At 39.2% G+C, this 15098-nt stretch overlaps 2 protein-coding genes across 5 annotated transcripts in view; one reads left to right on the top strand and one right to left on the bottom strand.

The window, feature by feature from the left end:
* Positions 1-6363: 6363 nt before the first annotated feature.
* SERP1 (stress associated endoplasmic reticulum protein 1) lies at positions 6364-10728 on the bottom strand. The gene is made up of 3 exons (XM_069562785.1): positions 9937-10728; positions 9582-9657; positions 6364-8387 (listed from the first exon to the last, which is right to left on the bottom strand). Exons 1-3 carry the CDS (start codon positions 10018-10020, stop codon positions 8347-8349), a joined length of 201 nt encoding a protein of 66 aa, XP_069418886.1. The 5' UTR covers positions 10021-10728; the 3' UTR covers positions 6364-8346.
* EIF2A (eukaryotic translation initiation factor 2A) overlaps positions 9566-15098 on the top strand; it is a 40770-nt gene continuing 35237 nt past the window's right edge. For 2 of the 4 annotated variants that reach the window (XR_011251114.1, XM_069562777.1), the window contains exon 1: positions 9566-10754. Coding sequence is in view for 1 of the 4 variants with exons in the window: in XM_069562777.1 (XP_069418878.1) it covers positions 10727-10754 (28 nt within the window). In the remaining 3 variants the exon portion in view is untranslated. Of the gene's footprint in view, positions 10755-12171; positions 13331-15098 lie in introns of those variants that run through there. The other 2 variants (XR_011251115.1, XM_069562779.1) reach the window with 1 other exon arrangement.

Below are 15098 nucleotides of genomic sequence, written 5' to 3'. Positions count from 1 at the left end.
GATCTTAGTTCTCCAGCCAAGGATCGAATCTGGGCCCTCAGCAGGGAAAGCACAGAGCCCAGTCACTGGACTGCCAGGGAACTACCTAGGCTCTAGATCTGAAACTCGTTCAGTTCTCAGTCGTGTCTGCCTCTTTGAAATCTCATGGACTGCAGCCCACTGGACTTCTCTGTCCTTCGCTGTCTTACAGAGCTTGCTCAAACCCATTTCCATTGAGTCTGTGATGCTATCCAACCATCTCATCCTCTGTCGCCCCTTCTCCTTTGTCCTCAATCTCTCCCAGCACCAGGGTCTTTTCCAATGAGTCAGCTCTTTGCATGAGTTGGTGGAAGTATTGGAGCTTCAGCATCCTCCCTTCCAATGAATATTCAGGATTGATTTCCTTAAGGATTGGCTGGTTTGATCTCCTTCCTGTTCGAGAGTCTTCTTCAAGCACCAAAGTTCAAATGCATCGATTCTTTGGTGCTCAGCCTTCTTTATGGTCCAATTCTCACATCCATATTGACTACTGAAAAACCATAGCTTTGACTATATGGACCTTTGCTTGCAAAGTAATGTCTCTGCTTTTTAATACACTATCTAGGTTTGTCATACCTTTCCTTCCAAGGAGCAAGCATCTTTCAATTTCATGGCTGCAATCACCATCAGCAGTGATTTTGGAGCCCCCCCAAATAAAATCTGTCACTGTTTCCACTTCGCTTCTATTTGCCATGAAGTGATGGGACTAGACATCATGTTCTTACTTTTTTGAATGTTGAGTTTTAAGTTAGCCTTTTCTCTTTCCTCTTTCACCCTCATCAAGAAAGCTCTTTAGTTCCTCTTCCCTTTCTGCCATTACAGTGGTATCATTTGCATACCTAAGGTTGTTGATATTTTTCCTAGCAGTCTTGATTCTATCTTATGATTCATTCAGCCCAGCATTTCACATGACATACTCTGCATACGTTAAATAAGCAAGGTGACAATATACAGCCTTGACATACTCCTTTCCCAATTTGGAACCAGTTCGTTGTTCCATGTCCGGTTCTAACTGTTGCTTCTTGACCTGCATACAGGTATCTCAGGATACAGGTAAGGTGGTCTGGTATTCCCATCTCTTTAAGAATTTTCCAAGGTTTCTGTGATACAGAGTCTAAAGATTTAGCATAGTCAATGAAGCAGAAATAGATGTTTTGCTGGAATTCTCTTGGTTTCTCTATGATCCAATGAATGTTGGCCATTTGATCTCTGGTTCCTCTGCCTTTTCTAAATCCAGCTTGTACTTCTGGAAGTTCTGGGTTCATGTACTGCTGAAGCCTAGCCTGAAGAATTTTGAGCATTACCTTGCTAGCATGTGAAATGAGTGCAATTTTATGGTAGTTTGACCATTCTTTGGTATTGCCTTTCTTAGGGACTGGAATGAAAACTGATCTTTTCTAGTCCTGTGGTCACTGCTGAGTTTTCCAAATTTGCTGACATACTGAATGCAGCACTTTAATAGCATCATCTTTAGGATTTTAAATAGCTCACCTGGAATCCCATTACCTCCACTTTGTTTGTAGTAAGGCTTCCTAAAGGCCCACTTGACATCACACTCCAAGATCTGGCTCTAGGTAAGTGATCACACCATCATGGTTATCTGGGTCATTAAGAGCTTTTTTGTGTGTAGTTATTACATGTATTCTTGCCACCTCTTTTTAATCTTTTCTGTTTCTGTTAGGTCCTTATAATTGCTGTCCTTTATTGTGCCCATCCTTGCATGAAATGTTCTCGATATCCCCAATTTCCTTGATAGCTCTATTTCCCATTCTATTGTTTTCCTCTACTTTTTTGTATTGTTCATTTAAGAAGGCTTTCTTATCTCTCCTTGCTATTCTCTGGAACTCTGCATTCAGTTGGGTATATTTCCCTTTCTCCCTTGCTTTTTCTTCTCTTCTCAGCAAATTGTAAAGCATCCTCACGCAACCACTGCTTTCTTGCACTTCTTTTTTGGGGGATAGTTTTGGTTACTCCCTTCTGTACAAAGTTCCAAACCTCCATCCATAGTTCTTCAGGCACTCTGTCTACCAGATCTAATCCCTCAGATCTATTCATTACCTCCACTGTATAATCATAAGAGATTTTATTTAGGTCATACCTAAATGGTCTAGTGGTTTTCCCACTAGGAAATTAAAATTTCAATTTAAGCCTATATTTTGCAATAAGCAGCTCAAGACCTGAACCATAGTGAGCTCTCGTTTTTGTTTTTGCTGACAGTATAGAGCTTCTCCATTTCGGCTGCAAAGAATAAAATCAATTCGATTTCTGTATTGACCATCTATCTGGTGATGTCCATATATAGTTGGAGCTTGTGTTGTTGCAAAAGGGTGTTTGCTATGACCAGTGTGTTCCCTTGACAAAATTGTTAGCCTTTCCCCTGCTTCATTTTGTACTTCAAAGCCAAAATTGCCTATTACTTCAGGTATCTCTTGACTTCCTACCTTTACATTCCAATCCCCTATGATGAAAAGGACATATTTGGTGTCAGTTCTAGAATGTCTTATAAGGTCATAGAACCAGTCATCTTCAGCTTCTTCAGCATTAGTGGTTGAGGCATAGACTTGGATTACTGTGATGTTGAATAGTTTGTCTTGGAAATGAATCAAGATCATTCCATTGTTTACGCAAGCCTCTTCACCATAACAAGGCTGTGATCCATGAAGGGGATCTTAAATCAAACTTACACAATGCTTTATGTCAATTTATTTTAATATGACTGAAGAAAAATTATTTAGTAAAGTGAGCAAATGCTGTTGGAAAATGGTGCTTAAAGTCAACATGGGTTGCTTCAACCTTTATTTAAAAATGCAAAAAAAAAAAAAAAAAATAAAACAAAAATAAAAATGCAGTATCTGGAGGAAGGGCAATAGAGTATAAAAAATGTCTAGGCAGATAGTGCTTTTAAAACTAACTGAGGGTTTGTGACAACCCTGCACTGTCAGATGATAGCATTTTTCAGCAATATTTTTTAAATTAAGGTATATTCATTGTTTTTCAGACATACTACTACTTTACACAATAGACTATAGTGTAGTATAAACATAACTTTTGTATGTACTGGGAAATCAAAAAGTTCCTGTGACTTGCTTTATTGCGATATTCACTTTATTGTGGTGGTCAGTAAGTGTACCACAGTATCTCTGAGGTATGCCTGTATATAGGGATTAGTTTTCTCTCAGAGTTCATCCTTCTTTCTGGAAGAAAAAAATGATTTAAATCCAATTCCCCCAGTCAAAATAAAAGTCATACAATAGAACTCATGTACATTGAACCTGGATAATATAATGAGCCTTACATGTACATACAATCTTAATAGGACTCCAGGGAGAAGACAGTACTCAAAATGATAAAAATTTTGAGCCAAAACCCAGGAGTTATACTTTTTGTTTTTGCTTTTGTAACCTCCCTCAGGTCAAAGTGTGTAGGCAAATGGCCACTTTATATCTGTATTTAAGTTCAATTCTATTTGTTCTTTCTCCACATAAAGGAAAATAATTCATTGCCATGTCTGGAATGCTGAATCTTAAAAATTGTGGTACAAGAATCTTAATGAATTATACAAATAAAGGAAGGAAGCATTAAAAAAAGATAGCACAAGGTATCTGAAAAATGAAAGTACTCATGGGGCAAGAACAGGTCTCTGAAAGGAAGATATGCATCACCAGGCTGAAAAGGAAGGTTGGGCTATGTTATGAACTGGCCTAAAAATCATAGTTAAGAGAGTTAGTTCATTCCAATGGCAGTAGGAAGCCATTGAAGTTTAGTTAATCCTCAGATCTTACCTTTATCACTCACTCAAGGGGGCTCATGAAATTAATATATAATCTTCTAAGGTAAAAGGAGAGATTCCTAAAGGATTACAATTCAGCATAATAAAGAGCCAGTTTGGTCGCCCCAAGTCCAGTTTTCTAATCCTTGCTCTGCTACTGGTTTGTTGATGATGAGAAAGATAACTTCTCTAGGCCATAATTTCCTCAAGTGTAAATAAAGGGGGATAATAAAGATCATTTGAAGAGTTCCTTTTAGCTCCAAAATAATTTATTCTCATTCTCCTGTTTGACTTTCTCCCTAAGTAAGAAAAAAAAGAAAAACTGGTTACTAACCCATTTGAGCATACTGAAATCTTAGCTTTAATTATTAAAATGTGCAGATTAAGTTTTATCTTCATCCCAAAGTGGAAATTTGTACACAGGAAAGTAAGCCACACACGCATTATTCACTGAACCTTGTATCTGTGGAGAGCATGTATCTTTTTTAACTATTGGGCTAACAAAAAATATTTTTCAACATCACAGATTAACAAATTTAAACGAAGTGTTAGCAAAACAACTTTAAAAAAATGTACCCTTAAATAAGTTATAGTGAATAACATTACTGATTTAATCTTTGTTAATTTCATGCTGTACAGGAAACAATAGTAAATTTGTCACAAATTCATTTTCAAAAGAAGTTGCATCCATAAAAGGACAAATTCTCTTTTTCTTTCAATTGGCAAGAGGAAAAAAAATTTTAGGGGCTTCCCAGATGACTCAGTGGTAAAGAATCTGCCTGCCCAGTGCAAGAGACACAGGTTCAATCCCGAAGATCCTACATGCCATGGAGCAACTAAGCCCATGTACCACAACTACTGAGCCTGTGCTCTGAAGCCAGGAGCTGCAACTAATGAAGTCTGGGCACCCTATAGCCTGTGCTCCACAGGAGAAGCCATGGCAACAAGCCCAAGCACAGCAACTGGAGAGTACCCCTGCTTCCCACAACTAGAAAAAAGCATGCATAGCGATGACAACTCAGCACAGCCAGAAGAAAAAAAATTTGAGCTTTTCTAAAAGCAGAAGCAAAAGTTCATGAAAACAGAAGTGTCCTGTGTGGATATATTGCAATCAGTCCTACAGTTTCTAGATGGTTTAGTGAGCCAGAAAACCGTGGCCCTAGTTTCTTTTCTACCTCAACTGGCCCCAAGAGGGCAAAGACTCCATTTATCTGGTTTTACTTCTCTTTTGAAATACCTATCACAATTACAGTTGTTTTCATTGCATTGTTTTTTTTTCCTTACTACTGGCTTCCCTGGTGGCTGAGATAGTAAATAATCTACCTGCAAAGTGAGCAACCCAGGTTCAATCCCTGAGTCAAGAAGATCCCCTGGAGAAAGAAATGGCAATCCACTCCAGTATTCTTGCCTGGAGAATCCCATGGACAGCTACAGTTTATGGGGTCACAAGGAGTCGGACATGACTGAGTGACTAACACTTGACTGGAAGACATCTGAGTGCTGGGACTCTATATTCACAGCTCAATTTCCAGAGCTGGCACCTAAGTTACCTTTGAATAAACGAATTTTCTTATCTGTAAATTGAGGCAGTTGTGCTAAATTTCCTATGTCATTTCTATCTTTGAGATTCTGTCATATATATGAATTTACTTTGAATTATTTGTTTAGACAGTTGAATTTTTCCCTTCAAGTTAATTTCTACCCTTTTATTGCTCATTAGAACTTTTTCCAAATTCAGACATTTTTGTTCTAACTCAATCTGAAGATACAGTAATACAAGCACAGTGGGACTGTTCAGACAGGAAAGGATTCTCTGAGGGAGTGTCGTAATATTTGCTACTGAACTGAACTCCTTACCTCTTAAAGTTGTGGTTTGCATCTAAAATGACAAGAAACTAAAAAGGTAGGTAAAGTTAAATCAAACTTCAAGACAATTTCTAAGTGGAAAATTTGATGATGTCCTAGAGATGTTAAAGCATAATAAAATTTTGTTGTGGAATCTCCCATGTGCCAAAACTCCAGGAACCTCAGTGAGAAGAGCCATGGCCTTGCAGTTGAATATATACACTTCTTTAATGTAAATAAAAGTCTATTACAATGCATCCTGTTACAATGAAAATCTTCACTTATTTTGGAAACCCACTTAATTACGTTGAGCAACATTATATACAACCCAACAGATAAAATGAAGTCACTGACAACTCCTTGAAATGTTATAGCTAAAATACAAAAGAGTAATTGGATAATGTAGACCACCCCAATAACTATTTATTCTCTACATTGTACTCAACATTAGGTGACATATAAAATTCAACTGGGAAAGGGAGATCAAAAAAACTGTGCTTTTTCCTTGTATCAGACTCAAATAATGAGATGAGGGTAAATTCCACGTGGGAAAGTATTTAACCCATTGTGCTTTTATATATATGTTTTAGTACCTATTCCCAGTTATAAACCTTAAAATTTGTGCCTCTGTGTACTATTTCTTCTAACTCAAGTATAACACCAGGCATTCCTTAAAATCATCTTCTATTAATTATAAAAAGTATACTCAGATTAAGAACTCTACAAAATCATTTTCTTTTAGAAAACATCAACTATTCAGGGATCTTTATTTTTAAAGGGTAAATCAAATAAGACATAGCTTTCATTGACCCAAACATGCATAATCCATCCTTAATATAAAATGTACCCAATTGGTAATTACATATGAAATACAAAAGGAATGCAACTTTACTTATGTAAAATGATTGCTCACTATGGCAATTTAACAATCAAATTAACAGACATTGTTAAAAAAAAAAAAGAAAAAAAACTCAATGTTTTAAAGCCAACTATCTATAGTAAACCAAAGGGAAATTCTGATATGGAGATATGGAATAGTTTGACTCAAAAGCAAAGACTAAGGCACCTGCTATGAATTTAGAACAATAAATTTCATTTTTAAAGGTACAATAGAATTAGTTAACCAAGAGGGAAACAAACACAGGGGTTGATTTCCTGGGTGAGAAAGGCAGGTTAACAATGCAGGTAAAAACGTGCTGGACCAAGGTCAGCGGATTCCTTTCCTATTCCAGAGCAGTCAAGGACCATCCCAACCACTTCTCTCGATCACTCTCCCCCATACTTAGGGCTATCAGAAGCTTTGAGGTTCATATTGTATAGACTAGGTAGTAGATTTCCCTTCTGCTCCTCTTAAAACAGCTTATTTTAAAGAGATATCCTGAGGCAATCAACAAAGCAAACAAGCAGCTTTCTCTCCAATTCATTAACACACAGACACCTCTCAGGCTTTTTTCATCAACCTTACGGCTAAGTATTCAAATAGCCAATACTTGAAATTTTCAATAGTACCAGTAAACCTCAAACCTGCCTTATCACTCACCCTTACCATTAGTAAAAACAAAGTCTGATCAATCATAACCTGTAAAATCCTACAACAAAGGGAAGACTAAGGACTGATTCTTATCAGTAAATCCATTTAATTCCCAATGACACTTTAGTCTGATATATCTAGTATCCTAACAGAATTTTAACCATAAATCAAGAAAAGCATTTCCAAACTAAGTGTAACTTTTCAGTTGATGTGCCTTTTGGGTATTAAAAGTGCTATCAACATGCTAAGATGTCTTATGGCACACTGGACTGAATATTATGTCCTGGTGAGGCATCCATTTTTAGTAGTATTTTCCCCTAAAATGTTGTTCACCATAATAGACCCCTTTGATATAGTACAGTAATTCTGCTGAAATCAATGGTGATATTAAAAAACCTTCCCTGACTTTATTCCACCATGGCTACTGTTAGTGAAACTGAAGTGACTAAGTTGTAAAATGCTCAACCAAGTTGTTTTCTATGGCATCCTTGGTTAGTATATTCACTCATGCACAATCCAAGGTAGTGTAATAGAAACAATAATGTTAAAATAGACATTGTGGATGTAAGCATCTCCCTTTATATCCGGCATTTAGAAGCTTTTAAAAAAAATTTTAGATGCTAAAAGACTGTGGGTAAACTAGGCTAGCCGTGTAGTTGTTCCATTTATAAGTACCTTATTACAGGACAGTTACACGACCCTCTGTGGGAGTGTGCTTTCAATTCAAGAAATAGTAATAAAGTGCCTAGCTATATAAAAACTGTACGATTCCAAATTTTAAATTAAGCTAACTGCATTTACACATTTGGGCTAACAAAATCTAGACCCTGTCTACATAGATTTAATCTAATTTTCTATTCTAAATCTTGTTCTAATAACCACATTTAAAAAAAAACCAAAAACTTACTCTTTACTGACTGAATAAGTAGGGTCCACTACTGTAGCTTAACAATCAAATTTTATTGCTTTATTCATGTGGTGCTTTTGCAAGGCACTGTGGTATGGACTAGAAAACTTGGAATGACTTGTGAAGAAACCTTGGAATGACACATGAAGGATGATATGAACAGTCATTCTGAGGCAGGATGCTTTACTGAATTGTTTTTAACCAGGATACCAAACATCAGGAATGAGTTCAAGTTAAAATTCACAGGAGAATGGAAACATCTTAAGGTCAGTCACTTCACATGCCCATCCTGATACTTTGAATAATCTGGAAAATTGCTGTAAAAAGAAAGAGCAAAAATTAAAACATGCTTTGAATGAAACAGCCCTGGCAACCGACAAATATTAAAGTAGTTCAAGAATCCAAGAACACCCTGACAATTACTTGCAAATACTATGTAACTTCAAGTAATATGAAAACAGGCCTACTGTGATAATACAATTACTTTTCTATGCCTTAGCTTTCCTGAATTTTATGTCTAAATGTTTAAGCGTTATCAAATAAGGAGTGATTTTTAAGAAAGAAATTAAAGTACCGAAGTGAACAGCTTTTTCTAGCATATAAGTATTTTGGTTTAACCCTAAATATCAGGTGTACCTGGCCTGTAATATATGCATATTTCGTCATTCTTAGGAAGCTGAAATTCAATTATCTTTAGGTTACATAAACTGCTTGGCTCTTGGCCATTTATCTGGAAAGCTTCTCCAACGTTCAGGAGACAGACAAAGGGAAATGGTTGAGAGAAACCTCCAGTGACTTTAAAATGTCAAGACAAGGAAAGCAGAAACATGTTATTTCCATATTAAGAGCCTGCATATTAAGATAATAAATGAAGAGAGGAAAGACATTCTGTAATCCATTCGCAGAGACAAGAGTCTACCACTCTTGTCTGCCACAGAACAGCAGTCTGCCCTGACAACTAATTCTTCCTACCATATGCCAAACATTTCTTTCATTAAACTAAAAACATCTGTCTCACACATTAAATTGTTAATCAGGTACAAATTCCTCTACAGTGGATTAATTCCTTGTACTAGCTTTACTTTATAAAACATAACCAATTTTGACTTAAAGACATTAGATTTTGGAACACGTTAGATTAAAGTTCGAATAATTCCATGAACGTGAAATTCACAAGCTTCTCTTTCTCAAAGGTTGCTAAACATTCTAAATTCTCATTCTGGAAGGTGTTTTTTTGTTTTGATCTAATGTTTTTCAACTCGGTAATTACTGAGAACCTGACCTCCTTTTCTGTTCTGTGAGCGCAAATCAAACGGGGAGAAGTTTCTAGAGCACTACCCTCTGTACATATGTGGGACAAGTAATTTGGTTCGGACGAAAGAAAATTATACGGATCTCCCGGCAGGTGGGTTGAGAACTACGCGGGTAGGACTCACCACTCATGGGTCACCACGTCATCCCCAAACCCGTCATCCAACACCCAACCCGACGGTCGGCCCCAAAACACTTACCAGAACCACAAACAACAAAAATGAAGAGAGCCAATAACCAGGGTCCTACAGATGCCTTCTCTTCAGGAGCATTTCTCTGCAAAATGGAAAATCCGCGGTTTGCAATGTAAAAAACCCGCCCTGAGCCCGGGCTCTCACCGCCCGCACCCCGGGCCAGGTGGCCGGGTCCCCGCACATCACAGGTCTCTCCCGCGTTCCCGAGTCGACCAGATCCCGCACGCGTCTTTTAAGCTCCCAACTTAGATCCAGCTCGCGACCTCGGGCCGGAGTCTGGGGAAGAGAGCTCGACGCGGCCCTGGATCCCGGGCCTCAGAACCAGCTGCGGAACGGAGAGAGGCGCCCGCTCTTCCCTTACCGAGGTCTTGGCGACGTTGCCGCGCTGGGTGATATTCTTGCTGTGCTTCTCGTTGGCCATACGGATCCGCTGCTTGGCGACCATCTTCGCGGCGCCACCGCCTGCCCCGGCCACCCCTCGGTCTCGCTCGCTCGCTTCTTCTCGGGCCGCTGCGACCGACGCTCCGCTCCCGGTGGCCGCGCCGCCAGAGCGAGGAGGCTCTCAGGCGGGGCGCTAGCTCCGACCGCTGGGCCTGGGCGAGGCGGGCTCCGGGTCTGAACCCTAGCGGGGCGCGGGCCGACTGACGACGCCGGACTGTCCGGCCGAGCGAGGCGGGCGCGCGGGAGGTGGAGAGCGGGCCGCCAGGATAGTCTCGCGCTGCCGCTCTGGCCGCCGCCGGGAGCGTGGAGTGTAAGAGGAAGGAAACGAACACAACGCAACAACGAGACAGTGCAGCAACCCGCCGCCTCAAACTGCTTCGGGATCCGCTGCCAACGTCAGCACTGGACTGGCCCCGCCCCGCGGAAGTGCAGGCTCCGCCTGCTGAGGCAGACGGAGAGGGAGGGTGAAGTCCGGCGCACCGACCCTAGCCCCGCCCCCCCACGCTTCGTAAAGCGCGGCCCCAAAGCTGCGCGTGCGCGCGTTCGAGGTCTTTTCAGCGTCTTGCTCCGACCGGAAGTGAATTGGCCCCGAGGCTCATGACCCAGGAAACACAAGTTCGCCGTCTCCACGCCGGAGGAGACGTGTTGGGGCCGGGTTCGGCCCTCGTGAACTCTGACCCAAGTATTTGCGTTTCTCTTTCCGGGACAAGATGGCGCCGTCCACGCCGCTCCTGACAGGTGAGTTCTGAACGTGCAAGGGACTATTTCTTTAGAGCAGAGTTTTTTCTGTCTTTGACCTTGGGCACTACGCGAGAAGCCTTGGAGTCAGATCTGCCTTTTTTTGTGGATTGAAGTAGAGCCGGAGCGCCTTTTGGATTTCTTGATGTAGCGTGGCAATAGGAAGTTAGGCCCTAGCATCGGGGCTCCAGCATCCCGCCCCCCGCTTTTGCCCATCCATCATTCTTTCCTAACACTTCAAGTTCTACGGGAATAGCGAAAGGGGCGTAAGAACAGAGTGCCAGTGGAATTTGTTAACCTGGGTCTGCAATACCGGTAGTACTCTAACGCTTGCCAGGTCACAGGCCCTGTTGACAGTGTGAAGTCATTTAGTTCTGTAAAAGGAAAGTCTTATTAATACTAGAGTAACCATGCACGTTAAATACACCGAAATTTAACTAATGACAAATCCTATTCTCTTTGTTTTAATGCAGTTTGTGGGACTGAATGGAGCTGTGCTAGTTAAGTTTTAAGTAGAGGAGAGTGTGGTCTAGAGGAGTAGCAATGAGCATTATAAAGTAGCAACGTTAGAACATTATGTGATTCCTGAGGTTTTGAAGCCGAGGCATAGTTTGTAATGTTACAGAAGACAATAAACTTATTCTTAGGTAATATCGGCGATGACTCTGGATTAGAGTAGTGGCTGGAGTCTCATATATGAGCTTCAAGTAAGGAGAAGGGAGTTGGGAGAGAAAAGAGGCTTAAATTAAGTTACCAATAACTTAATAACATGTAGAAGGAAAAAGAAGCCATTGAGGAAAGGGGTTACTTCCCCCTGAGACTTGAACCTTAAAAAACTGTTGCACCTTTTGCCATTCTGCATTTGGAGATCTTTAGTGTCAGTGTTAAGCACCAGGCTCATTCGTATTCAGTGTGGCTACCACAGTTCTTTCATCAAACGTTTGTCAAATACTGACTGATTTGTTAGATACCTTGCCAGGCAGGTACTGCCTAAAAGCATAATTACCTAATTAAATGAATTTATTTCTCTAATTTCACAAAGGTAGCTTGTATGTTACTTACAATTTAGGAATACTGAATGCTTTTTTGAACTTTAAAAATTAATACATTTTTTAATGTAATCATTTTATCTTTTGCCTTTTAAAATCCTTATAGTAACTGCTTACAGGGTAAATTCTTTGCTGTTTAGCACAGCATGTGGAACCCTTTATAATCTTTTGAATAGCTCTTGTCATTCATTTTACTTCTTGCAACCTCATCCTATTTTGTTCTTCATCAATATTGAACTTTAAAACCCTTGAGCCACGTATTTCCTTAGTCTAACACTATCCTCTTTCTGTTGATTTGGCTGACTTCTTTTTATCTTTTTAATTTTATTTTAGACGTCATTGCTTTATGAAGGCTTTCCTTAATCTTCCCAGATAGTCAGTCTTTCCTCAGGCTGTTTTTGTACCTCATATATACTTTTTTTTTCCCTTCTCATTCATCACATAAGATAATTATCTACTTGTTTAGATGCTTTTCTCCCCTGGTAGACTGTGAACTCCTTAATTGCAGGGACAGAGTCTTATTCATCCCTGTCTTCTCAATACCAGGTACAATGCCTGGTATACAAGAGACACTAAATATTTAATGGAAGAGTAAATTAATGAAAGATAACCCCTTTATTTGTAGTCAGACTAACCAAGAGTGACAGTTTTCTTACAATGCTTAAAATCAAGGACTTAAGAGCTTAAGAGTTATCCAGTCAGTCTTCTCATTATATTCTCACGTTTATAGCAGCTCAGAGAAATTAAGTGGTGAGATTCACATCACAAATTGGCAAAGTCAGAATTATATTCAATCATTCAACCCCATGTTTCATTTTTCTTTCACTGGCACTCTTTCATTGGAACATACTGATTAATCTTTGAAACATTCTGAGTATAGGTGTTTCAGTCAACAATGGATCCTTTTACTTCCAAAATCTTTTTTACATTTAAGGGATTTTGGAGTTGTTAATGATTTTAAGATTACCTAGTAAATTATATTAGTTATTATTTTTCACTGGAAATGACAGAAAGCTAAAACAAGTGAAAGGATTAAAAAAAAAAAAATCTCATGTACCTTAAAGCTTTCACTGTTACATTCAGGTATTCTCATGATTCCAAAAATCTGTTTTTCTTCATCCCTAAGCTCTTACTTTCTTTCAGGTTAAATTTATTCTCAGGTTAATGTTTTAACTGGGGTTTCCAGGTTTACATTCAGCCAGCTTAGCAGCCCCTAAGGAAAGTGCACATCTGTGCCAGTGTTAAGGTTGGCTGTCTTTGAGTTGGCTTGGCTCTTGTTTGCCATTTAATTAGTCAGGTTTATTTATTTATTTTTTAAGAGTCTTTTTTCCCCCCATGTATGTATTTATTTTTGGATGCGCTGCGTTGTGGCTTTTCACAGGCTTTCTCTGGTTGCGGTGGCTTCTCTTGTTGCAGGGCACGGGCTCTAGGTGCCCGGGCTTCAGTAGTTGTGGCACATAGGCTTAGCTGCTCCAGGACATGTGGAATCTTCCTGAACCAGGGGTCGAACCCATGTCCCATGCATTGGTAGGTGGAGTCTTTTTGTTGTTCTCCCAGTTTTATTGAGATATAATTTACAGCACTGGATAAGGTTACGGTATATAGCATAATGATTTGACTTATATCACAAAATGATTATCACAGTAAGTTTCTCATATGCAATTTAAGGAAATGAAAATTTTTTTTTCTTGTAATGAGAACTCTCAGGATTACTTTTTTTTTTTCTATTTGGTTTTTTAATTAATTTTTAATTGAAGGATGACTGCTTTATAATGTGTTGGTTTCTGCCATACATCAGCATGAATCAGCCATAGGTATACATATGTCCTCTCCCTCCTGAACCTCCCTCCCCCCTCCCACCCCATCCCACCCCTCTAGTTTGTCATAGAGCCCTGGTTTGAGTTCCCCGAGTCATATGGCACAGCCCCACTGGCTGTCTGTTTTACAGATGGTGGCGTCTATATTTCCATGCTGCTCTCGCCATTGGTCCCACCCCTCCTGCACCCTTGACCACACATCTCTTCTCTGTTTCCATTGCTGCTGGCAGGTGGATTCTTATTCGCTGTGCCACCAGGGAAGTCCTAAATTAGTCAGTTTTTAATTGGATCACCAGAACCAAATTATTCTCACCCCTGGATATTTCTCAAAGGAAAACTAAGGTCTCCTGTAAAGGGGGTCCAGGATGCTTGGCCATAAAAGAACAGTAACCCTTACATGAAGCTCATGTTGTTCAATCAGCTTGCCTACTTGATGCCATTGAGATAATCAAGATTGAGTCATTTTCCTAAATTGATATATACTTCAGTGGGTACAAGGATTGGAAATAGTAAGATATAATCACTGTATCCCAGACCTAGGGCCAATTTTCATTGAAGCCTCATAGTTTTCTCATATTAACTCAGGCCTAGAGCAATGAATGGTATGTATCTAGAAAGGCTAGGAAGTTTTAAAAATATACTGTATAGGCACAGTATTTAACGTAATTACTGTTTTTAAACAGTAATTCTTTGTGGAACTTTGTCGTTTATTTGTTGCTTTAATGAAAGGAACCATTTGTATTCTTTTTTTTCTTTTTTTATAGAACATGTTGATCCTTTTTTGATTAAAGGGGAAAATCATCAAAAATAAGGAATCATGTCATGTCAATACACTGCATTAAGCTATCCCCACACTTTACTCATTGTTTTACATTTAGTCACTTCCAATTAAAATGAATGCCTCATTAGAAAGTCATGTAGAAAAAGATTGTTTCGGTTATTGAAAAGAGTTTGTTTTGAGTCCATGTTTATTTTTGCTTTTATTAATTTATAATGAAGTTTATGTTCTGTTATGAACCTGATTTTGCATTTCATCTGATAAACTTTGTATATCTGTGTATTCAAATTTGTGGAAGAAGTTGCTTACATTGATAATACAGTATATTATCAGTAGCATATCTTAGTGGTTCCAAAATTTCTTACAGCACTTTCTTATCGTTGTATTTCTCTGTAGGGAACTATAAAATAAAATACTTGTTTTAAATAGTGGTTTACATGTATGAACAAAGCTGTAATGACACATTATGATTTTTATGATGAATATAATTGATATTTAGTTCCCCTATAATAGACATATCTACTGTAGAGCATCATGTATAAAGAAGTTGTCTAATTTAATGGGAACCAACTGTATCATTAGTGCATAAAGTAGCTTTCAGTTCAGTTCAGTCACTCAGTCATGTCCGACTCTTTGCAACACCATGAGTCGCAGCACGCCAGGCCTCCCTGTCCATCACCAGCCCCCGGAGTTCACCCAA

The sequence above is a fragment of the Ovis canadensis genome, chromosome 1, assembly GCF_042477335.2.
Source record: "Ovis canadensis isolate MfBH-ARS-UI-01 breed Bighorn chromosome 1, ARS-UI_OviCan_v2, whole genome shotgun sequence".
Taxonomy (NCBI): Eukaryota; Metazoa; Chordata; class Mammalia; order Artiodactyla; family Bovidae; genus Ovis; species Ovis canadensis.
Note: the sequence above shows the minus strand (reverse complement) of the source record. Positions and strands in the feature narration are given on the sequence as shown.